The 22847-nt window shown below is 47.6% G+C and overlaps 1 protein-coding gene across 1 annotated transcript; it reads right to left on the bottom strand.

Moving 5' to 3' along the window:
- Positions 1-13697: 13697 nt before the first annotated feature.
- CCKAR (cholecystokinin A receptor) lies at positions 13698-22107 on the bottom strand. The gene is made up of 5 exons (XM_008685871.2): positions 21735-22107; positions 20781-21032; positions 17491-17752; positions 15470-15597; positions 13698-14230 (listed from the first exon to the last, which is right to left on the bottom strand). Exons 1-5 carry the CDS (start codon positions 21844-21846, stop codon positions 13698-13700), a joined length of 1287 nt encoding a protein of 428 aa, XP_008684093.2. The 5' UTR covers positions 21847-22107.
- Between the last annotated feature and the right edge of the window lie 740 nt (positions 22108-22847).

The following is a 22847-nucleotide window of genomic DNA, read 5'->3' as shown; positions in this document are numbered from 1 at the left end:
GGGGGGGGGGGGGGGATGTGTGGCGGGGACAACACCACCATCCTCCTCCCCAATAAAAAAAACCTTATAAAAATGAGGGGTAAGAGGGCCAGGAACTGGAGTTTCAGACTCACTTTAACGAGATTATCTTTCCCATAAGAAATTCAATAATAAAGTCTATTTTCATAGTTAATAAGTGTAATTTGTTATTGCCAAGGTAAAAATAAGAAATTGACAGATCAAAACTGACAGCAACTGGGCGGCCTAAGCACATTTTGCCATGTGGCCCGAGTGCGCATGCGCGGCGCCTCTCCCCTGTGGCTTCCCTGTTGCGCTGTGCCCGCGGCTTGGCAGCCACTTAGGGAAACAAGAGGCATGGGGACGGTCCGGGGCTGCAGGACGCAGGGGCAGCGTTTTTCCTCCTCTGGTGGCACTGGTTCTTGACTGCGGTCGGTGAGACCGGCAGGCCTGCCGCCCATCCCCGCCCCTTGTCAGCCTGCGGGACCCAGTCACACTGTGCACACTCACCCGGTGGGAGGGACGCGGAGGCACGGGAAGCTGCCCCGGGTTGGGCGAGAAACCGGGGTGAGATCGCGCGTGTTTACTGCTAAGTCACTGGGGTGTGAAGGAGCCTCGGAAAGACGGAAAGACGTAGCAACGCTGACTTCCCAGTTTTATGGGGAATAAAGAGCCTGCTGAGTCCGCGTTTAAAGTATCAGGGGGCGGGGTAGGGAAAATGATAGAACTATCCCATGGGATCCATTTCCCCCTGGCTTTAGTTCCAGTGGCGTGGGGGCTCGTGGGTGTCATTCAGCCCTGTGCAGAGGACACCGGAGCCATTGAGAGGGCACCAGACCCGCCCTGCTGGTGCTTTGGATCGAAAGGTGGAGACAGGAACAGCAAGCAAGCAAGGTTTGCAAATGCGAAGCAATGCGGCACAAAGTCTCCCTGTGAGGGGTCAGATGCAGGGGTGGGGATGAAGGGAGGGGTGTCAGATGGGGGGGGTCAGATGTCAGGGAGTCAGATGGCGGGGGTCAGATGTCTACAGGAGATTCTTTCCTCTGCCTTTGACCACATTACCTCCTGGTGGGTCCCAGCCTGTGACAGCCTCTGCACACCAGCTCATGGGCAGGGCCTGCGGTGAGGTCAACAGGGAGTCAAACCTAAAGACCAGAAAGCTCCAGAACAGAGATTCTGAAAGTGCACCCTATGAGCCATCACAGAAATACCACCGGGGAGTTTGTTAATAATGCCTGTTCCCGAGCCCACGCCAGCCCCCAGGGATGAGGCCAGGAATCTGAATTTGTATCAAACTCCTCCCATGTTCTCCTACAAACTAACGTTTGAGAACACTTTATTCCATTCACTTTTTTACCAGGGGGTCTCTGCAATATTGCCTTGGGCTGGGAAAGTGGTGACGTTTACCTGGGTACGAGGACCTACACTTTCCCAGGGCAGGGTAGAGTGGCATCTGGGTGCTTAGAATGGCAAATGCCAAGCTGCTGTGTCTGTGTGAGTGTGACCTGTGCCTTATTTTCCTTGTCTAGGCACAGGTGTAGGCTCCCCTGTCACTGGAAGCTGGCCTCCCCCTACGGGTGAATTGTTGTTCCCTGCTGGTAGCAGTTTTGCACTTCAAAGAATTTGCCAGAAGACCCCAGCACCTGCTCAGCTCCCTACTGGGGACTCAGTTTTCTATTGGGGACTTCCTTTGGTGGGTCCTAGTCCTGCACCTCACTCACGTGTCCCTCTTCTCAAGGGGTCAGAGAGTGCATGTGTCTCCAGTGGGACTCAAGGCTGCCCCAGGGCTGTGATCTTGAGAGAAAGCACATCGTGCCCTCTGCACTCAAACCAAGTGAAACATGGGTGAAAGCAGTATTTAAGGCAGTCTCGGAGTATCACGACTGCCCCTACAGGGTAGGCTGAGGGGTGTATTCAGAAGGGGCAGACCCGAGTGTGTCTATTTTAGCCTCAGATCTGCTTTCCTGTCTTCTCTCAGCCTGCGCATGGCCATGCCCAAGGCTCAACCCCTGGGACTCAGCATCTTGATTTGCCCACACTGTCCTTGTCTGTACCGAGGAGACCTGGCTCCTGGTCAAACTCTGTTGTTTCCCCAACAGCAGCCTTGACAAGTGGCACAGGTCACAGGGGAGACAGAGGGTGGTAGGTGGAAAAATGGCCGCACAAAGATGTCTACATCCTAATCTCCAGAACCTGTGTGTTACCGTTCTCCAGCTGGACCAGTGCCATCACAAGGGCCCTTAAAAGATGGAGAAAAGAGAGGTAGGGGAGGAGGGGGGACCATGGAAGCTGGAGAGAAGGGGGCGGGGTTTGAAGAAGCTACGCTGAGGGTCCCTTACACATGGAGAGGTCAAGAGCCAAGGAAGGCACATGGCCTCAAGAAACTGGAAAAGGTGAGAAGTAAGTTTTCCCCTAGATACAGGCCCACTGATGTCTTGATTTCAGTCCAGTGAGACCCATCTTGGGCTCTGACCTCTGGAACTGTAAGATGGTGGGTATCTCCTAGTGTTATCTCAGGCCATGAAGTTGGTGGTTATTGGTTACAACAGAAACAGGAAGTGAAGACAACACCGGCTTCTTTGCCTTGACTCCAGATGAGGGGCCGCAGGCCGGGGACCTGCCAAGGACACATCACCCAGAGGCACTCCCTCCCTTGCTCCCAAACTGGCTCAGCACCTATTATGCGCCAGTGCCTGCCATCTCCTCTGGGGTGCCACATCTGGTTTGATTTCCCTTCTCTCAATTTCCTGACCTTCCTTCCCGCCCCCAGCACCTCCCCAACGACCGTCCCTGGATGTGGTTGCCAGTTGTAGCGAATAAAAATACAACATGACACAGGACATGCTTCTACTGAAACGCTACTCATTGGGAATCTGAAATTCAAATTCAAGTGGCCTCTTGTGTTTTCTCTGGTGACCATACTCCTGGACGGAGCCCAGGATAACACCTGCTGAAGTAGGTCTTGGGAGCTGTTGGCCCCAGCCCAGGGAATTTTTCCGCTGGGCTGAAAACCCATCACTTGCCCATCTCGTTTATTTATCCCCCGACCAGCTGTTTTCTTATCACAGCTGCTGCTTCTGTGCTTGAGGGATGAAATTAGAGCCCAAGTGGGAGAGAGCAATTGAGGGAGACGCAGTCCGGGAGCAGGTGGAAGGACTTAGCCCAAGCTCCCGCGGGCTCTGGCTGGTGTCCACGGCAGGGCTTTTGGGAGGCTCCATCTTCTCTGACCAGCTCGGGCTGGTTCTGGGCCACAGGAAGGGCGATGACCCTCTGAGCACTGTCCCCGTCAGGGAGGGAGAGGGATTAGTCAGCTTGGGCCGCCGTGACAAAATACCACAGACAGGGTGCCTTAAACAACAGAAATTCATTTTCCCACAGTTCTGGAGGCTGAAAGTCCAAGATCAAGGTGCCGGCAGCGCTGGTTTCCTCGGAGGCCTGCACGTGGCCGCCTCTTCACATGGTTGTGTCTCCTGAACTGTGGTGTTCCTGGTGTCTCTCTGTGTGTCTCGTCTCTTCTTAGGAGGACTCCAGTCCGATTAGATTAGGGTCTCCCCAGATGGCCTCATTGCAACATCATAACCTCTTTAAAGGCTGTTATCTTCATTTTTTGCTTCTTTCTTTTCTCTTTTTTGTCAGAGAGAGAGAGAGAATGCAATCAGAGGGAGTGGCAGGCTGAGGGAGAAGCAGGATCCCTGCTCAATGCCAGCACCCTGGGATCATGACTTGAGCCGAAGGCAGATGCTTAACCGACTGAGCCCCCCCAGGTGCCCCTAAAGGCCCTCTTTTCAAATACAGTTGCATTCTGAGGTCCTGGGAGTTAGGATTTCCACATATGAATTTTAGAGGGACACAATGCAGCCCCCAACAGGAGACTTGTTGGATTACTGTCCCCAGGGTTTCCTCACAGCTACATGCTGGGACCCACAGGGAGGGTTCAGGTATTCCTCACCAGAGGGCCTCCACCAGACCGTGGGGCCACTTCTCCTCCCCGTGCTAAATGTGAGTTGTATAAATTGTGCCCGAGGTCCTGGCTGCACAAAACCTGGAAGGGGCACCGTGGTTGCCGCAGAAGGGCTGAGCGGATGTCATAAAAAGCCTAGCGGGAGGGGCCTTCGGAAAACTCACCTCCGGACTGAGGAGTACGAATGATGGGAATGGTCAGAGGTCGGGATAGACCTCTGCTCACTCAACAAAGCCAAGGGCACAGCAAGTCTGGAAGTTCATGCCCTGAGCTTATGAGGCCAAGCTTTATTCAAATCACTGGCTAGTCCTGATATATTGACTGATATATTACAGGTCCTGGGATCACAGTTTATTAGTCCTGGAATGGAGCTATAAATTAGTGGTTTTCAAACCATGTTCTGTGGAACCCAGGGGGTTCTGCTAAGATTTCAAGAAACTGTCTCAGATTCCCGTTCCTTCAACTAGAGCAACTATACGGTTATCTCTTTCCTCTTCGGGCTTCCAAACAGAGTTGCTTTGGGGGAAAAACGAGAAGTTTCTCTTTGTTAAAATTCAGAAACCACTGATGTAGTTCAAATACTTTATTTTAGAGGCAGGGGATTCATTCATCAAACATGTTTTGAAAACCTCCATATATGACACTCTGTGCTAGATTTGGGGTTGTTTGTTATTGAAGCATAATGCAACGAAAACTGACCAGTAAATCCAGAAACCCCAAGCAGATTTCTCCTTGCATTTCCTTGGTATCTTAGTCCATTCAGCTGCTACAACAAAAGAATCATACACTGGGTGACTTAAACAATAAACATTTATTTCTCACAGTTCTGGAGCTTGGGAAGTCGAAGATTAAGGTGGTAGTAGTTTCGGTGTCTGGTGAGAACCTACTTCTTGGTTCATGAATAACCAAGTGTCCTCAACATGGTGAAAAAGGCAAGGGAGCTCTCTAGGTTCTCTTTTATAATGGGTGCCAATCCCATTCGTCAGGGTGCTACCCTCATGACCTGATCACCTCCCAAAGACCCCACTTCCAAATACCAACCCATCGAGGGGGTTTCAACATATGAATTTTGAGAGGATGCAAACATGTCTACAGCAATTGGCTAGAACCAGTGGTGTGTTAGAATTGGCTTTTATTCAGGAAACTTGGTAAAAAACACTCAAAATATGTCACTTCCTCATTATTTTACTATGCTTAGCTCTCATCTAGTTCCTTGATGTTACTGTGTTTCATGTTGGCATGGTGGAAATACTATAAAATGGTGTGCTACTATGCATCTCCTCCAAGTTCCATGTCCAATAATGTCTCACCGGTCACTTGAAATTGGCCATGGCGGGAGTCATGGTACCATTGAAATCAGCAAACTTTTGCTATGGATTAAGGCTTTTTTTTTTTTTTTTTTTTTTAACTGGAGGGTACAACGTTAAATGTTACTGGTGAGAACTGAGACCCAAACTTACCCCTAAACCAACCACTAACAAAGAGAATGAGCTTGTCATGTCTAGCCTAGCTCCACCATGATTTATTCCTCAGAACTGGGCTTTTCCCCTCTGGACATAAGACCATCACTACCTGTGTGTAACGCAAGCAATGAGAGCAGGATGGGGGAACGAGCTTTGGTTGGACAACTGAAAGTATACAAAGGCAGTGTTATGGGAGCTCAGAGGAAGGAGAAAGCTTTTCCAATAGAAGATTTTGGAGGTTTTATGAAGAAGATAATGTGTGAGCTGGGCTATGAAGAGTGATAGGGTTTTATCGGGAAGAGCAAAAGATTAAAGAAGCACATGCAAACTGGGGGGGGGGGGCACGAGTGCCCGAAGATGCTTTTGGAACAGCAAATCATTCTGCTCCGAATGGAAGAGGAGCCTGATTGATAAGGAAGGAAGTTGGGAGGGAGGGTTGACTCCCAGTTGCTGGGGACTTGGATGCCAGGCTAAGGCAATGGGAGAACTGGAGGGGAGAGAATTGAGGGTTGAGAGGCCAGCTGAACTGTGGCTTTTTGGGTGATAAGTACAGAGGTAATTCTGATTCGAGTGTTCTCAATAACAACCCAGTGCACCAGCCAGACTGGGCTAGTAACTGACACAGGTGCGTTAGATATTCCTTCTGCTGGCTGTCATTCCCCAAGTGCGTGCTGCCTGCCAGATCCCCTTCACGCGTAGCACATGTGTTGGAAGATTTGGCTTAATCATAGGAAACAAACTGAGTGTTGCTGGAGGGGAGGGGTGGGGGGATGGAGTAACTGCGTGATGGACATGAAGGAGGGCACCTGACATAATGAGCACCAGGTGTTATATAAGACTGATGAATCAAAAAAAGAAAAGAATTGGATCAATCAGGAAATAGCTTTATTCTTCTCTCTTTAACCCCTGTTAGATCAGCCCCGCCCCCACCGTGATTATCTCTGGCAGCTCCCATAGCTTTCCCATCTCTTCCCCGTCTCTTTTTTCTCTTCATTACAGCAACTTAATTTTTACGGATTAAATACGCTATAAATCAAACCTTTTATCTCACATCCAGCTTGCAGCTTCTCCCCTTTCCTCTAAGCCAGACTGGTCCCAGGCAAGACATCCACCGGTGAAGAAGAAGCTGGTGGTCTTTTCCCCCCTTTTCTCTCTTCCTCGTTCCATCTCCCCCGCTTGAGGGTATGGGGAGAGGGTATGTGGTAAAACTGCAAAAGTGAGGTTGTTTGTGGCTCTTCCTCCGTGGACAAATCACCTTTGTCATGGTGGGTGTGCAAATGCTGGCTCCTTCCCCTGGGATGCAGCACTGTAGGTTTTTCAGAGCCTTCCAGGTCCCCCCCCCATTCCCCTCCCGCCTCTCAACCACATACTGTGGGGGGGCCTCCAATGCCTCATGATTTTCTGAGTTGGTGATGCATTCTCCAGTCAGGTCCTGTTCTGTTGGGCCAGCTCCATGACTGCTTGCTGTCCCAGAATGAGCAAGCCTGGCTATTCTCTTTGATGTCTGCTGTGTCCATGGAACCAGACTCTCTTTCCTCTCTGCTATGGACTGAATACTTATGTTCCCTTGAAAGTCACATGTTGAACTCCAATCCCCAGCATGAGGGTATTAGGAGAAGGGGCCTTTGGAAGGTAATTGGGGCATGAGGGTGGAGCCCTCATGAGTGGGATTAGTGCCCCTCTAAGAAGAGACAGAGGGAGTCTCTCTCCTTCATTTGAAGCAAGGGGGCATCCTTCTGCAAACCACAAAGAGGGTCTCATGATGAACCAAATCAGCCAGCACCTTGATCTCAGGCTTCCCAGCTTTCAGAACTGTGAGGAATACACTTCTGTTCTTTAAGCCCTCCCCTCCCCCCTCCCGTTTATGTGATTTTTGCTGTAGCAGCTGAAACCAACTAAGACACTCTCCATCCTTGGAACCTGGTTCCAGCCAGGCTCTTCTTCTTCTTCTTCTTTTTTTAAAAGATTTTATTTATTTATTCGACAGAGATAGAGACAGCCAGTGAGAGAGGGAACACAAGCAGGGGGAGTGAGAGAGGAAGAAGCAGGCTCCTAACAGAGGAGCCTGATGTGGGGCTCGATCCCATAACGCCGGGATCACGCCCTGAGCCAAAGGCAGACGCTCAACCGCTGTGCCACCCAGGCGCCCCCAGCCAGGCTCTTCTTGAACCCTTTACACCATGAGATACAAGAAACAAATCCTGAATCCAGGAGCTACAAGTTCCTTTGGAACTTTTCCCCAAACTGAGGTCCCATGAAAAGAAGGATGAGATGTCAGTTTTCCCTTCTGGCAAAAATTCCACCCTCTCCAAATGTTTCTGGAAATCTCTCTTGCTTGGTTCTGTGATGAGAGGAGTAGACAATGGCACAGAATTCCCCACTCACTCAACTTACAACACTCTTCAGAGAAATCCTCTCTCTTTCTCTCTTTTGTGTTCATATGAGCAAGCGAAAGGGAAGAAACATGTATTCCAGAACGCGCCTCACTATCTCTTTGCAAGTCATGGGACTGCAGCGAGTCCCCCTTTTGGAATGTTGGACGGCTTGCCACTTCTGTCCGCAGCCACAATATGAGTCTGAAAAAGTTTCCTTTAAGATCCTTTCATATTATTTTAGATTTAGTATCATTAATCTCCTTCTCACCCCTGAGGTGAGCCCTGCGGATGAGGACCGCACGCTTGGCCCCGTGTAATGGCCTGAGATCCCACAGCCGGTGAGTGGTGCTGGGTCTGAGGTTAGGAATTCAAGTCTTCCTGACATCAAAGTCCACATTCTCCACTGCTTTCTGATACCACCTTGTAAAAGATGAGTCCGACTTTGAGCCTGAGGACCTGAGAGACTGAGGGTACCATGAGCAGGCAGAGAGAACTGGGAGAAGCGTTGTGGGATATGGCAAATGGCTCCATCTCAGATATGATGAGTTTGGGGACGTGGGGGGACATCCAGGGATCCTAGAGGTGCCCTGCAGGTACCAATAATCTGCCAATTTCACCGGGAAAGAGGGACTTGCTAAACAGGGACTGGGTGAACGGGCAGAGCGGGGAGCTTTACACCGCAGGCTGCTGGATAAGTTGGCCCCGTGTTTGTCTCCTCTCCGATGATTCTGAGAAAACAGATCTGCCTTAATAATGTCGATGATTCGTGAAGGGGTGAAAGCTTGTTTACTGACATTATCTCTTGGCTTCCCCGTGAGGTGGCAAAGTGTGTTATCTTTCTTCTAAAAATAAACACAGGGCTAGCAGCATCCAGGTCACTGTGCACAAAACCAGCTTTCAAATCCTCCACATTCAGGGAGCTCAGAGAGAGGACCAATGCCTGCGGAGGTGGGGAGGGGAGCGGGACACAGACAGGACCTCTCTTCCTTGGGCACGTCCTAGCACAAGGACTAGGAACTGGAAAGCACCACCGCAAACAGAACTGCCAGCCTGACTTCTTGAACCTCTAGCTGTCGCCTCATCTCCACGGCAGCCTGGTGGCATTAGAACGGGGCCCCATCCTGTCTGTCATTTACTAGTGGCCTGACCTTGGACACATTATCACCCCCCTGGAGCCTCAGTTTCTTCACCGGAGAGATGTGGACGGTGATGCCTCCCACACCTTGCTTTGGGAATTAAGTGCGTGGCAAACATTCATTCCTCCCTTTTATGAGTGTTTACTGTCACCTGCTGTCACCTGCAGTGACCAGCACAGTGCATAAAACAGCCTTTCATCAGTGTTGGTCCCCTCCTACCTAGGCTACATTTATCTCGGGAGTGGCTTTTTATGTCTGCATTTCAGGGCGATGGGACCGGTGTTGCAGGGACTAGCTTCCCACAGGTGGCTCTGGGCACTTGTGGCCTAGAAGGGGCTGAGGGCTTGCAGATTCCTGTCGGGGCCCTGTTCTTTCTGGCCATGGCAGGCTCTCTCAGAGGGGTTCCAGAGGCCGAGCCTTCCTCAGAGGTGGTTATGTGCTTGGGTGTCGAGAAGCATCTCTGATTGCAAAGTCAACGGGAAGCCAATGAAATTAAAGAGCAGATGTAAGCTAATAAGAGGACAGAGCAAATTCTGAGCCACCGAGTCACACAGTATCAGAGAGGATCGACAACCTCTCATTTTGCACATGAAGGAACTGACACCCAGAGAGGGGATGACTCGCCTGGAGCCGCACAGCAAACAAGGAAGAAGGCTACAACTGGGACGCAGGCTTCCGGACTTGTGGTCCACAGTACATCGGCTTTGCCCTCAGAGGAGGCGTTTATGGTTAGTGAACTTGAACGTGGGATCAGCTGGATTTCATGTACATCATGGAGGACTAGAAGGACAGTGTGCTGCCCATCAGCATTGCCCCTTGTCAAGCACCCCCTGCAAGATGCTCCCCCGGCCCCAAGTGGCCAGGAGAGAACTAGCATCGAGGACCGACTCCATTCAAATATATTCATTCATTCACTCATTCATTCACCCCCTGAACGCTTACGAGCACCTGTATGTGCTATGGGTGCTGGATAATTCATGCTTGTCTGACCTCTCTTCCTGGGCAAGAAGGAGGGGCTAGGATTCCTCCCAGGCTGGGCTTTAAGAGAAGCGAATGGGGCGCAGCTGACCTTTCACTGTGGGAGCTGGTATAGGAAATTTGGAATCGATATTCCATTTGAGGGTGGCTAGGAAGCCAGAGGGGTCAGACACATCCCAAAGCAGAGGGATGCAGCACTTCGGCTGGAGCAGAGATGCTGTCAGAGGGGTCATACAGGAGAGCAATGGATGGGAGGGCAAAGCTAAGGGCACCAAGTGGGCTTCGATAATATTTACAGCCCTAAGGAGTAGTTGGCTACTTTAGCACGGATTAGGATTGCTCTGATGGTTCTCTGCTATTCTCCTTAAAGAGAATGAGGCCAGAGAAGAGCAAAACTTTTCATCTTGCAACACGAAAACTCTCTACTTGCTAAACACGAACTCCCCCTCCTCGCTCACTCCCCCAGCCCTTGGTAATCACCTTCCTACTTTCTGTTTCTATGGTTTTCGACCACTTTAGATGCCCTTTGCCTGGCCCTTTAAAAAAATCTGTGTCTAACACTGTTCACAGACACACAACATCTTCCCACTAGTAACATCTGCAGTTACGCACGCATACTCCCACACCCACGCACACGTGCGTATGCACACACACACACACACACACACACACCCAGGAAGAGAGCAAAGGGAAGGGAGCGATGGCAGCCAGCTCTTGGGTGACGATCCATATAGTGCTGGGAAAGGCCCTCTAGAAATTCTGGATACTCCCCCAAGAATCTATCCGCCTGGTGAGAATCACTGCTGTGGACAGAAAGAGCGCTCCCCAAAGCCTAGGAGGCAGAACAGAAGTCAGTCACAACATTTATTGAGCACTCCCAGTATGCAGAGTGCTGGGCAAAACACTGGAAGGAATTACAGGGGAGGCTGGAGGTTCAACAGATATTGACGCGTGCCCCACGATTACATTTTAACCGAATGGAGAGATACGTGTTAAGCATACACAAATGTGTGACCCACATACAGATACATGCATTGCTCATTCACCACGACAAGTTTATTACGAGAAATTACCACAGTAACCCGGGCACCAGAAGCCACTGGGACATATGGGTTAAGTAAAGATCAAGGACACGAGTTGTAACTTACCGCACTGGTGATGCATAGAAGCTAACAGAAAACACTAGAAAATACTAGGAACTTGGTGAATCTGTTTTCTTAACTGTATAGGCCCCTTTAGTTCAAATTCAAATTAGTAATCCACTGCAGCACGAAATGCAGGCAGTTGATTCAACAAAGTACTAGAATAGCTTTACGTTAATAAAAATGTTTCTTAAGTAAAATCAGCCTGCTGATAGTACCGTTCCCAAAGGTCAGACACAGAATCTTTCTGAAATAATAGCACCTTTCTTCTTTTTTAAAAAAGCTTCTATTATATGAAAGACCATCCAATAAACTGAAGTGAACAGAGGCATATTATTATCCTATATCTGGGAAATCTTATTTCTATTTTTATGTACTTTTAAAATTATTTTAAAGTAGGGTTGCCAAATAAAATACAGGATATAGGTTAGTGCATGGGGCATACTCATGATAAAAAAATTATTTGTTGTCTATTTGAAATTGGAATTCAACTGGGCATCCGGTATTTTTATTTGCTTAATCTGGCAGCCCTATGTGAAGGTTAACACACGTTTGGAATTTCCAGAGGTTCCCAGTAATAGGGGGGAGGGCCCAATTTATCTTTATTTGTATGCTAACACTGTCAAAGGAGAAGGCTTTTTCTTCTGGAAGGAGAATTATAGATTTTGTAGAATTTACTTAAATAATGGAGACAATTTCATGTCTTACTCCTTTTATCATTTAGCTGTACGTGCTATGGTCCATTGAATTTTTTTATCTTGAAATATTTGAGATGACTGGTTATAAATACTAACATTACATTGCAGCCTGAGAAACAGAAAAACTAATATCTGGCTTGAAAAGTCCCCTTTGATAAACGGTCATATCCTCAATAATGTTTCGTCTGTTAGCACACGGCCATCCCACCCGAAAAACCAAACGGTGACACTCACACCTTATTAAGTTACATAACTTCACTTCCCCTGTTCGAAATCCCTTCTTGCCACTGTCTTCCCCTCCCTCCTTTCCACACCGATTTTTTTCCCCTGGATTGAAATCACCACCTTTGTGCATCCGCAGAATGTCAGGCCTGGAACGATGGATGGTCTTGGTCCCATGAAAACCAGGAAAAGAAAAGCTCACTTGTCAGATGCTTGGAGGCAAGGATGCTATGAAATTCCCCCTTCCTTCCTTCCTTCCTTCCTTCCTTCCTTCCTTCCTTCCTTCCTTCCTTCCTTCCTTTTTCATTCCTACATTAGCGTGTACACTTATTTCTGTCAAAAATGCCTGTGTTAATTTATTTAAACAGTCAAGACAATGTTGCCCCGAAAAAAAAGAAAAAGAAAAAGAAAGAAGCGCTGGCAGAGCAGATTGATACATTCTATCTTAGAAATGCACTTCCTACTATCTAAATTTATAGCTCACGTCTTCTTTTAATTGAGATTTCTAAATAGGAGGAGAGAGAGTTCAACCTTAATTTTGGAAGGAAAAGTTCACACAGAGCTCCAGCTGTTGTGAAGGAATGAAAAATGATAACAATTATTGAATTCCAACATCCATTCACTATTTTTTTTCTTTTTTAAACACACTGAAGAATATACCTATGTAAAGAACATACTTATATGTTTTGTTTTTACATATACATAAAATTAATACAATTACTGACAAATACATAGATTGTATTTAATGGGACAGACAGATTTGACCTTTAAAGCTATTTGTGAATGGAGTCTAAGTAAGCCAGTTTTTCTCCTGGGACTGACTACACATGTTTGTTTCCACCCTTGGAAAGGTACACATAGTTACAATTCTCCTTTGTACCTGGAGTCTTTCTGGAAAAGAGACAGTGCCGGATGAGAATGAGAAATTGAGGCAAAGAAGCCAGGGGGTTCCATATCACCATATAAAGGTGGAGTTAAGTGATATATGTCATTAAAGTAGAAAAAAAATTCTGTGTACCTTCTGGCTCTTCATATTCACAATGGGAATTCAGCATTCGCAGCTATTTGCCACAAATCTCTTTTCTTTTTAGAAATATAAATTCCCAGCTCAATCTTTCAGACAACATTCCTTATGCTGTTTGACGACACCATAAAATTATGTCTCTGAATGTCCTTCATCAACCTCAAAAAGAAAAAGTCAGGCTGTTGTCTTACTTCAGAAAAACGGCCAGAAGAGGGTTTGCTTCACGTTCCCTTTTTGCGGTCATGATGAGGGGGGATGGCTACGGCATGTACGTGGTAGACCCTCTCCAGGGACAAAGCAGCCTCCACACTTCCGCATCAGCAGATGAAGCAGAGCATAGAACTCTGTCCCTAGGGGGAGTGAGAGCCCACCTTGGATGTTCTAGAAACTTCTAAAGCTTCAGTACGGTCCACATCTCCATGCTGACCACGTGTTTGGCATTGCATTTGCAATACGAGCCCTCTTGGACTCCGGCTGGACAACTGGCCTGTTGAGGTGTTTCTGATGGTGAATGTTACTGAACATTTCCTGCCTTGAATTGCCTAGAAACCAAGTCACAGCCCCGCTCTGCTGGAGCTCTCCTGGAACCCGGATGAAGGATGAAAAGCAGACAATGAACAGTTCCCACTGGCAATGGCAATCTTCCTTCTGGGCTCGCCCCTCCGCCCCCTCCTCCCTGCGGCGCTGGGGGCGGGCACAGCTCAGGGGGGCGGCGCAGAGGCGCTCATGTGGCTGTAGGAATACCTGGACAGAGAGGCCCCCGTGGTCCTGCCTTCCTCCTCCTCTCCCACCTCTCCTCTCGCTCCTGGGGGACCAGGGTTGGGGCAGCAGGGGAAGGTGGCCATGAAGCCGAGGCGGAAGCGTCTGTTCATGAAGCAGTAGATGATGGGGTTGACGCAAGAGGAGGTGTAAGACAGCAGGAGGATGAAGGAAATGGGGGTCCCCGAGAGGCGGCGCTCGGCCGAGGCCGTGTCATAGGCCCGCCAGGCGTTGGCGCTGAAGATGGGCATCCAGCACAGGAAGAAGAGGAGCACGATGACCATGAGCATGCGGATCACCCGCTTCTTGGCCATGAGGTTGGCCGTGGAGCTGCTGCTCCTGATGCGGTTGACCCTGCCGCTGCCGGGGCTGGACAGCTGCTGAAGCTCCAGCTTCCTGCGGGGCTTGGCCTTCTGCAGGTAACAGCCGTCGCTGTCCTCGTACCGGCCGCTGCTGCCGGTGCTCGGCTTCCTGTCTGCGTGGGCAAGGGACATACTTATTGTTGGGGATGGGTCATGCGGGACAGACGCCCCCTCCACCAAGGGGATCAAGCCAAACTGGAACTGAAGCAGAGGCAGGGATCCTTGGGCCTGCGCTGGCAGGGGTCAGTGTCATCTACAGCGGTCCTTTCCTTCAAATGGAAAGCTACCTAAAACTACCAAAATAATATGGGGCGCCTGGGTGGCTCAGTCGGTTAAGCCTCCAACTCTTGGTTTCGGCTCAGGTCATGATCTCAGGATCAAGCCCGGCATTGGACTCTGCACTGAGCCCAGAGCCTGCTTGAGATTCTCGCCCTCTGCCCCTCCCCCACTCTCTCTCTCTGTCAGATAAATAACTAAAATCTTTTTTTTTTAAAGATTTTATTTATTTATTTGACAGAGAGAGAGACAGCCAGCGAGAGAGGGAACACAAGCAGGGGGAGTGGGAGAGGAAGAAGCAGGCTCATAGCGGAGGAGCCTGATGTGGGGCTCGATCCCATAACGCCAGGATCACGCCCTGAGCCGAAGGCAGACGCTTAACCGCTGTGCCACCCAGGCGCCCCTAGATAAATAACTAAAATCTTAAACAATAATATATAATCTATCATATACATAGTATATAATAACAGAATATTTTATGCACGTCAATTATGAGGATAAAAATTACTAAAGAATGAATGTTTGTACTCCTTCTTTCCCCAGAGCCTCAGGAGAGAGGTTCCTGCTTGCTTGGTAAGCCTCCAGAATGCTTTTACTGGGAAACCTGGATAATGAGCAAAAATCAACCAAAACCAAAGAGGCTCTAGGGACATATAAGTTCCGGGAAAGAGCTGAACGAAGGGGTGGAGTGAGAAGGGCAAGAAGTTATATCAACAAAGGTGTTGGGGTAAATTTTAGTGGCTAGTGGATCATCATGAGTGGGAAGAAACGAGGCTTTGGGTAACTGCACCGTGACAAAGAAAGGCAGGAGAAAGGATGGGGGGTTGGAGTTATAATTCCCTTCAGTTGCAGAAGGAGGGGTCCATCTGAACGCAACACTGCGGACCGCAAGGGACACGCAGGCCCTCAGCTGATAACTGGGTGAATGCGGGTTCTGTCATTTTGGTTCCATTCAGCACCGTTTTGAGAGGATACTTTCAAAATCTCCAACATACACTCTGGGTGTATCTACTTAAGTTATAGGAAACAAGCTTTTGTTATATTTTGACATAAACATACAGCGAATAGATAGTTACCCCTAGCAGACTTCTTCTGGATTGCATCAAATTTTATTCCTTGGTAAAGTTCCAAAGAGATCAATCCATATGCCACCATCATCACGATTCCAGGAATAAGAAAGAGGATGAGTAACAGGAACGTGTGCCTAATAAAATAAAAAGAAATTCAATAACCAGCAACTCTAGTATTTCAGACTCAGACGGGATGGAATAAATAGGGTTCATCTTCATTTTAACTGGGCTGAGCAAACACATTAATTACTAGTATTTAATAGCCCTGGAAAGTCTATGTCTGGACGTTCAGTCTTTTGAAGTTGTTTACTTCTCTTCTTTTTGTTTTCCGATAGTCTCTTATGAAGGACTAGTTAAGCTGGAAAAGGCTGGTGTGAGTCTGTGCCTGAAACAAGCCTTCATATAAAACGAATCAGAAATTAACAACAACCAAAGGAATGTGCATAATCTCAATAAAGCTGTTACCAAAAACGTGAATAAATACTTGTAGGAACTTACATTCATCGAGTACTTACTACATACTAGGCTAAGCATTGCATACATAATAATATTTCATATTTATATGTAACACTAGATTTAACTCCCATAGTAACCTTTGAGGTAGGTGCTATTATCATAATACCTATTTTATATGTGAGGAAACTGAGATTTATAGAGATTAAATCATCCGTCCAGGGTCACACACATAGTGGCAAAGATGGGATTTGAACCCAAGGAATATGATTCTAGAAGCTGTGCTCTTAATAAGTATCACAATATACTATTTGTGGACTTTACAACAACAGAACCATCAAATGCACAGGTAGGAATGATGGATAACCTCCGTGGTTTAGCAAAATAGGGCGTTCTGGCTGTTTCTGCCCCCTTGGCATTGTGGCGGGCTCCTGCTAGTGCCTGGCGGGGCAGAGCTGTGCTTTCTCTAAACATGTTTGATTCCTGAAGCCCCGCAGCCTCCTTTATGGGTCTGGCCCCTAAATCATTTTTGCAGTCTGGCATGTGTAAGGTTACAGGATTAGGCCACAAAATTGTCAGAGGCACAGTGGCTGGGCCATTTCTCATTTCAATTGGACATGTTTTGATAAGATTCCTTTTCAAGTCTTGGAAATGTTTCTCTCATTTGCAACATAATTCTTTGTGCGTGTGTGTGTCTGTGTGTGTGTGTGTGTTCCTTGGTTGAAATGAAAAAAAAAAAAAGGAAGGCAAAGAAAGCAGAGATTATCTTAGTTTTGAGCCATTTTTGAATGTCCAGTTCCCTGATTCTAAAATATGCTTGGCGTTAGTAAATGTAATACCCTGCATTTGTATTTTTTAAAGATATTTCATGACATCTTCATACACATGCTCTCCTTTGAATCTCACAGCCACCCAATGAGGTAGATTTAAAAAAATCTATACTATTAAATCCTTGCATAGATAAAGAACCTGAACCTCAGAGAGGTTACTTGAACTTGTCCAACATCAGTCGGCTAGTAAGCAAGGAAAGAAGTCTTAGAACCTCGCCTGTTTATTTCTAGTGAAGTGTTCTGTGCCGGCACCATAGCTGCAGATCTAAAAAAAGAAAAAAAAAAAAAAACCTCATGGGATTTGGGACTCATTCTCTGCTTTATCTCCAGTTCTTAGAAAAATCATAGCTCTCCAGATCCTGTAGCCAACACCCCCGCTCGACCATCCAGAGGCATTCTGCACAGCGGGTAAGCAGAGAGGCTCTGTGTCTTCTCGGTTTGTGATCGTAAGCAACCCACTTAACGTCTCCATGTCTTGGTTTCATCATCTGCAAAATGGGGACCATAACAGTACCTACGCTATTGGGGTTTGAGAGGATTAATTGAATTCATATGTGTGTGGCATTTAAAACAGCACTTAAGTGTTTGCTATCACTATTATCCGAAAAAGAAGTTAGAATAATTCTTCTCAAAGTCTCCCGGACGTGAATGTCCCCCAGCCACTCTGGCAACACATTCCCTTTTTTATAAAACCTGCGAACGATAACGAGTTGTATTACACAAATACACACCGCCCCGCCTTACCAGGACTGCTGCATAACATCGTTTGGCAGGAGGAAGCGGCACATATTCGCAGTCTGGTTGTTATTTTTGGTAAAAGGCACCAGGTTACTGTAAATTGGGTACGGAGTCATGATGGTAAAGGAGAGGCACCAGGTCGCGGCAATGACCTTCAAAGCGTGGGATTTGGTCTGCCAGACCCGGGACTGTAAGGGTTTGCAGATCGCACCATATCTTTCCAGAGATATGGCTACCAGATTAAAGGTGGAGACACTCACAGAGGTGCCTGGGAAAGGAACAAAAAGTCGGTTATGACGGCTCTGAAATCCCAAGTTTGTTTGCACATTAGCTTAAGCATATCTGCTCTGCACAGGTTCCATATCAAGGGACAACACTCAGAGGGGAAAGAAATATCATGTACCTGTATTTTTTTAAAAAATTATTTATTCCCAGCTTCGCTTCAAAAAGGATTAAAGGCAGTAAAGAAAGGTATTTACGAACACATCTGATTGCCAATTTTTAGATAGGTTTATTGAACTTTGATTACGACCGAATTCCTTCTCCGACTAAAGTTGCTCATTAATTAATCACCACGGGGATAAGATACGTTCCTCTCCTACAGAAGAGGATTTTGAGTCACCCAGGGAGAAGCTCTCATTTTGAGCATATCCTGAAGTTAGGTTGACCTAATAACCCAGATTCTTAAGGACTGTGACCTTGAAAGGTCACTGGGGTCTGAGCCGGAGGCATTAAAACTTTCTGAGAATTTCTAGTACAGACTGTTTTTAAGAATGAAACATTACAAATCTGAAAAAGCAGTTTGTTGAAAAAACACATAGTAAAGAAAGGATAAAGGGAGGACCCTCCTCACTGTAACTAAAGGTTGCTCCCGGCGGGAGGACTAGAACTTTCCTTCTTATTCTGTTTGCTTTTCTGTGTTTTGTAGAACGAGCATGCGTCGTCAGCGCGAAAGACATCACAGTACCTCATTTACCATGACGTGCTTAGGCATAGTCAAAAAAGCTTAATTTTCTTTAACTTTTGTATTTTGTGTGTGTATTATTACCACGTCTCAGCCCCTTGAAATTCTCTTTAACTATTCATCCATGGATTCCGTCAGTTTTTCTGATTATCTTTAGCATGATTTCTTAAACCTTAGAATTAATATAAGTTGGGGAGAAGAAGCTCGTAGCCTGGGGCCTTTTATGGATATATATAAATTCTCGGCAACTGTGTATAAAAATGTTCTTTTTTTAGGGGGAAATACCTACAGTATTCCTTAGAGACTTGGAAGAATCTACAACCCAAAAACCATTAAATAAAAACTCATGTTCTGAGACAGGATGGTTGTGTTTTCTTGGACTTTACCCCAAGGAACTGATAACATTGAGATTACAGAGTGTAACCCCAATGTCTCCCAAGTCAAATCTGTATAATGGGCCCACTTGTTATTATAAACCCACCATCAGGCAAGCACTCTTTCGGTTTTTCTTTTCCTTTTCCTCTTTCTTTCTTTCTTTCTTTCTTTCTTTCTTTCTTTCTTTCTTTTTCTTTTTCCTTCATATAAGAGTTTAATGAATGGTAACTGTTAGGTATGGTATTGAGGAGAACACAAAATCAAGGGCGAAATCAGAGTCCCCGGGTTTAGAACTCCAACAAAACCATTACGGTATTGCAAATGGCTTCAGGATTTTCTTGCTTTTCATTTTAGCTATTTTTAAAAACTGGTTTGTTGTTGTTGTTGTTGTTTTGAGATGAAACATCACAAAAAATTAACCATTTTCAAGCAGGCATCCTGTGGCCTTCGGCACATTTACAGTGTTGTGCAATCACACGAGCACTCATTTTAAATCTCCTTTCACAGACCCTAGTTAAGATTCTTAAATAATATTATCATAAAATACACATGGGTGGGCCGTGAAAGCCCAAAGCGCTAGAGATGGTAGGAACTGTTATTGCTTCATTGTTTAGTCGTGATCCCTTCCCTTTATAAGTCCATTTTTATTTTCAGAGTTCTCGGACAAGGACAGACACCCTCTTGGTTGTTTGTCCGTGGCACACGGATCGGTAATTCATCACCGTTTTGTCAGGGCTGGATCCTGCTCCCTCGATCGGGAGAAATCAGGGCTTTGAAAGCTTTCTGGTCTTTGGGAACAGCCCTGGCCCAACGCAGCTCTGCCCATGTTGCAAGGCTTAGGTCAGAACAAAAAACAGCCCTCCCTCATTTCCCATCTCTCTTCCTCCCCGCAGCTGGTTCTCAGAATGGGTGAGCAACAGGGCAACCTGGCAGACAGAGGGGCCGAAGCACATCTGTGCCGGGCTGCAGGGGAGCCCCAGCAGCTGGCAAGCTGGGGCAGCGCCCTCACCCACCACTGGGGTGGCTCCTGACCTCGGTTCAAATCTCAGCTCTGCGGCTTACTGCCTGTGTGTCCTTGGGCATGTGATTAACCTCTCTGTGCCTCTGTTGGCTCCCTGCTGAGACGGGGAAGAATAGCTGTTTTCTTCCGCAGGGTGGATTGGGAGATGAAATCATGGCAGTAAAAGCACTTCGTACAACATCTGGTGCATAAAAAGTACTCAAAAATGTCAGCTCGTGTGATTTTATCATCGTCCTCATTTGATTGGCAAAGGCAGAGGCTGCCTGTCTCAGCCAGTCAGGGTGAGCTTCATGACCCACGGGCTCTGGGAGCACAATCAACCCCTCATTTAGTGCCAGAGGGCTCTCCTCTCTCTCTCTCTCTCTCTCTCTGCCTGAGAGGGTCCCAGCCCCCCGGGGATCAGGCTGGGAAGTGAATCCTGAGACAGGAACCTAGAGCTGGGGTGAAACTGGTTTTCGCAGAGCCGCTGTTCCCTAGGAGAGCAGGAGCAACACCAGAAAGAACCCTCCTCCTTCCCCCCATTCCCCTCAAAAGCCATAGCTTGGCTTGGGCAGAGCTCAGACTAAGACCAATGACTTCCAGGAAGGGACAGAGTCGCTTGAAGCCTCCTTTCCAGCAGAAGCAAGCAAAACCAAACCTCTTCTGTGCTTGCTTAACAACTTACTCCACTCTGAGAAACTGACCTCTGAAACGGACAACCGGGGACTGACTTCTGGGGACACCTGAGGACGGACCTACCTTAAAGTCAGCACCTGCACCCCTGCACGTGGCTGCACGCTGCCAGAGGTTTGTTTTGTTTTTTTTTGTTGTTGTTGTTTGTTTGTTTGTTGCACTCCTCAGGACGCCTCTGCGGAGGCCGCCCTGGGGGTTGGGAAGGTCTGGGGCCAGAGCGGGGTCTGGGGCGAGCTCCAGAAGCAGCCCCCAGCAGCAACTCACCCATGAAGTAGGTGGTGGTCTTGCAGACAGCACTCCCGAAGATGAAATCCTTGAGCAGGTTGGGGATGAGGTTGAACGGCATGCAGAAAAGGCAGAGCATGAGGTCACTGACTGCCAGCGAGAGCAGAAAGATGTTGGTGACGGTTCTCATCCTCTTGTTCCGAATCAGCACTGTAATGACCAGCGTATTGCCCAGCACGCTGAGCAGGAATATCAAGGAGTACAGGAGAATTTGCACAGCTGGCTGCCACTCTGCGAAGAGGAACAGGGACGAGACAGGGGGACGGAGGTTATGGGAGCAGAATGTTAAAACCTCTGCACACGAAATGAACCGTGATTTCCTTCCTGCAGATTTTTTTTTTTTTTTTTTTTGCACGCGTCTACAATCATTGAACCCAACTACTCCTCTACGGATGATATTTTGCAGAAACAAACTGAGGAGCACACAGAGTGATTCGTGGCTTCTGAAAGGTTGGTTTGTTAAAGAATCACTCAGGGAACCCCTTTGGCTTAAGAACAAAGCTTCTCCAGTGACTAGTGATTGCTCTCTTTCCCAGCTGCTAAGCATGATTTCACTTTAATCACTTTTTCACGCTGGATTTCCCCCAAGAAAAGGTGACAGCTAGATTGTGACAGCACCTTTTCTGTGATGCTGGTAAGTTCCAGCTTCGACACTTGTACCCCCTTCTTATGACACTTCAGCTCCTCCTCCCCTGGCTTTTGTGCCCCCCTCCCCATGTCCTATACATCCATCTCGACTCTCCTGTGGGGAACAATCCAGATATTTGACTCAGTTCCGCTTTTTGATCTGTTACCCAAACTTGTGAACGTATGACTTTACCCAGCCTGGTCTCAAGAGGACTTCGTTGTCTTTTCTCTAGCAGCCTCGTCTTTGCTGATTTCTCCCTCACCTTAATCATTTTCTGAATTGAAATAACACTGTCTGACACCTACCTTTGGAAGGACGGGGCTGCTCCAAGCAGAAAACCGTCTCATTGTCGATTCCCAGCTCACAGGGAGGGGCGATGTTGCTTCCATTCACAAGAAGGCTGTCGACCACATCCATCCTTGCCTGCTGTTCTCCAAGTGCTGGCGAGCTGGTGAATTGCTCACCCTCGGCTCATTCCTCTAATGACCGGAGAGCCTCCCAAATGCAACCTGCCGTGGAGGGGCAGGGAGGGAGGGATTTCCAGGTGTGGGCTTCTGCAGCCATTCCTAAAGGCGACGTGAGTTCAGCACGCTCGGTCCAGCTGGGCAAGCATTTGCTCTCCTGTCTTGGAAAAGGCAGCTCAGACAAGCCAAGCCTGCTCCACCTTCCGAGCCCACCCCTCCCATTCCTGGGCCAGTCTTAGGGCCCTGAGCACAGAGAGCTTGACTGCGAGTTAACCCTTCCCAGAGTGTTGCTGCTCTATGCACAGTGGTACACACACGGATACACATGCAGACAGACACACACACGCTTCCCCGGTACCTCTCTTCTCTGTATAGGAACCTGTCACCAACCCAGACATAAGCAGAATAAAGCCCAAACTGGCCGTGTGAGACAGGAACAATTAACACGGTAACAGATACGATAATGCAGACCATCAGGACTGAAGGGCACGGAGGGACTGTGTTTCTACCTCCTTATATAAAAGCAATTAGTGCCTTTTTAGCTTTGGAACCATGCCCAGCAATGTGTGTAGATAGAACTGCCCGCTGGTTGTTAAGTTGTTACCGACCACAGTGTTATTGCTCGTGGTCTCTGCCCTTGTTAACTGAAAGGCAAGGGGGTGCTTTTGGATATAGGGTTCTGGATCCTTATTACAAAAAAAGTGAGTAAGAGCTTCCATTCAGTCATTTATTCATTTGTCCATTCATTCAGCATATAACCGTTGAGGGTCAACCATTTGCCAGGCGCTCTCTGAGCACATAAGCAAATAATGAACAAGATCCTTTCCGACAGTGGTAAGCACCACGAAGGAAGCAAAGCCAGATGACACAATGGAGAGGAATGGGTTGGAGTTACTAATTTAGGTGGGGTGGTCAGGAAAGGCCTTCTGAAGGAGGGGACCATGATCTGAGACC

Source organism: Ursus maritimus, unplaced genomic scaffold, assembly GCF_017311325.1.
Source record: "Ursus maritimus isolate PB19 unplaced genomic scaffold, ASM1731132v1 scaffold_8, whole genome shotgun sequence".
NCBI lineage: Eukaryota > Metazoa > Chordata > Mammalia > Carnivora > Ursidae > Ursus > Ursus maritimus.
The sequence above is the reverse complement of the archived record's forward strand: the minus strand, read 5'-3'. Positions and strand labels throughout refer to the sequence as shown.